The sequence below is a fragment of the Eurypyga helias genome, unplaced genomic scaffold (assembly GCF_000690775.1).
Source record: "Eurypyga helias isolate BGI_N326 unplaced genomic scaffold, ASM69077v1 scaffold2596, whole genome shotgun sequence".
In the NCBI taxonomy this organism is placed as follows: domain Eukaryota; kingdom Metazoa; phylum Chordata; class Aves; order Eurypygiformes; family Eurypygidae; genus Eurypyga; species Eurypyga helias.
The window spans coordinates 1-1549 of NW_010254450.1; the positions used below are offsets into that span (position 1 = coordinate 1).

Consider the following 1549-nt stretch of genomic DNA (forward strand, 5'->3'; position numbering starts at 1 on the left):
GCCGGAGTTAAACCACGACAATTTATATGCAGGTTTGTTGTATTGTGGAATAAGAATCACCTGTGGCAAAAAAGAATTGCATAGAAAATAGTTGGTTACAGGAAAATTTAGCAATGGTAAAAATACTTGAAACACTAACTTTCTGAGATCATAATAAATTCAGCCATTAAAAAAGAGTTTCTGAATGTGTGGTTAAAAAAGACTTGTATCATATTTCTGTCTGAAGGAGTTTAGCAGCTTCTTAGCCCCGTAAAATTTTAGACCATTTTTTCATTCTACGGGTATCTAATAGGTCTACAGACTTCAGTTTGACTTAGGTGTTTATGATCTCATCACAATGATCCTTTTATTGTTAAATAGGTAAAATTATGTTGGTTGAAGCCTAAGAGAAACAAGTATTTTTGTATCGTATAGCTACAATTCAAAAGCTATTCGGTAGCTGCATTTCATTCATGTAAAAGAAGACTTGACCAAATCAAGAAGGTCATTGATATGTCGTTGTGTCTATTACACAAAGATGTTAATGAGATGTTGTTTATTATTACTATATTTATTCAGACACGGAACCCGGTGTGCAGGAGAAATTGCCATGCAAGCCAACAACAGAAAATGTGGTGTCGGAGTAGCCTACAATTCCAAAGTTGGAGGTAAGAAGACAAAAATAATTACATGTCTAATAGGAATGGAAACTGGACAGATCCTGTGAAATGCTGAGTGTTTTCAGCTATCATTAATCTGAAATACACATGGTCAGTCCTTCTCAGAAAACACCAGTCCTGCGGTATTGGGCTACAAAATCTTGACTTGGCCATTGTGCACAGTGTTACATCTCTGTGACAGCATTTCTCGTGTGTCAGCATACTCTCTGGAATTTAGTTATCAGTCAGATATAGGTAGAATATATAACAGCAACAACACCAATATAGGTTGTATTGATGCTGTTGGTAATAATAACAACAACCTATATTGTACCCTGAGATAAGACTGTATCTTTTATGGAATGATGGACTCACTTCTTACAATGGGTTATCTTGGAACAAGGTGGCATGGGGGAGGAGAGGGATTGAGAAGCGTGAAAGTAAGAATATACAAATTTATCCCCACCCTTGCTTGCAGCATATTGTTTCCATCTGCACAATTACATTTAAAAGGTCCTGTCACTCAAGATATTCAAACAGCTGTGGTTTTTGTTTCAAAAGCTTACTTCTCTATCATCTTAAGTTAATTTTGAAAATAAGTGGAGTCTTGCTTTCTCGTCAATCAATACTGCGAATTTTTTTGAAGTGGTGGCTGAAAGTTTAATCCATTAGAGGTTTATGAAATAGTCATGATCAAAGTATCAGATGCAAGTGGTTATTTAGCTCAAAGGAAGATACTTGTACAGTCCTAGTTTTTCCATTACTCTGTCCCTTTGTTCAAAAGGAAAAAAGGATGAGTGGCAATTGACACCTGTATTTGCCATTCCCACTAAGGAAAGCCAAAGCCCTAACAGAATTAAACCTGGCCAGGGACATCAAGGCCAACAAGAAGGGCTTCTATAGGTACATAG

General features: G+C 36.5%; 1 protein-coding gene across 1 annotated transcript in view; it reads left to right on the forward strand.

Moving 5' to 3' along the window:
• Positions 1-558: 558 nt before the first annotated feature.
• PCSK1 (proprotein convertase subtilisin/kexin type 1) overlaps positions 559-1549 on the forward strand; it is a gene marked incomplete at its 5' end in the record, with an annotated part of 18838 nt that continues 17847 nt past the window's right edge. Inside the window, one exon of the mRNA XM_010152965.1 lies at positions 559-647. Within this exon, the coding sequence (XP_010151267.1) occupies positions 559-647 (89 nt within the window). The remainder of the gene's footprint in view (positions 648-1549) is intronic.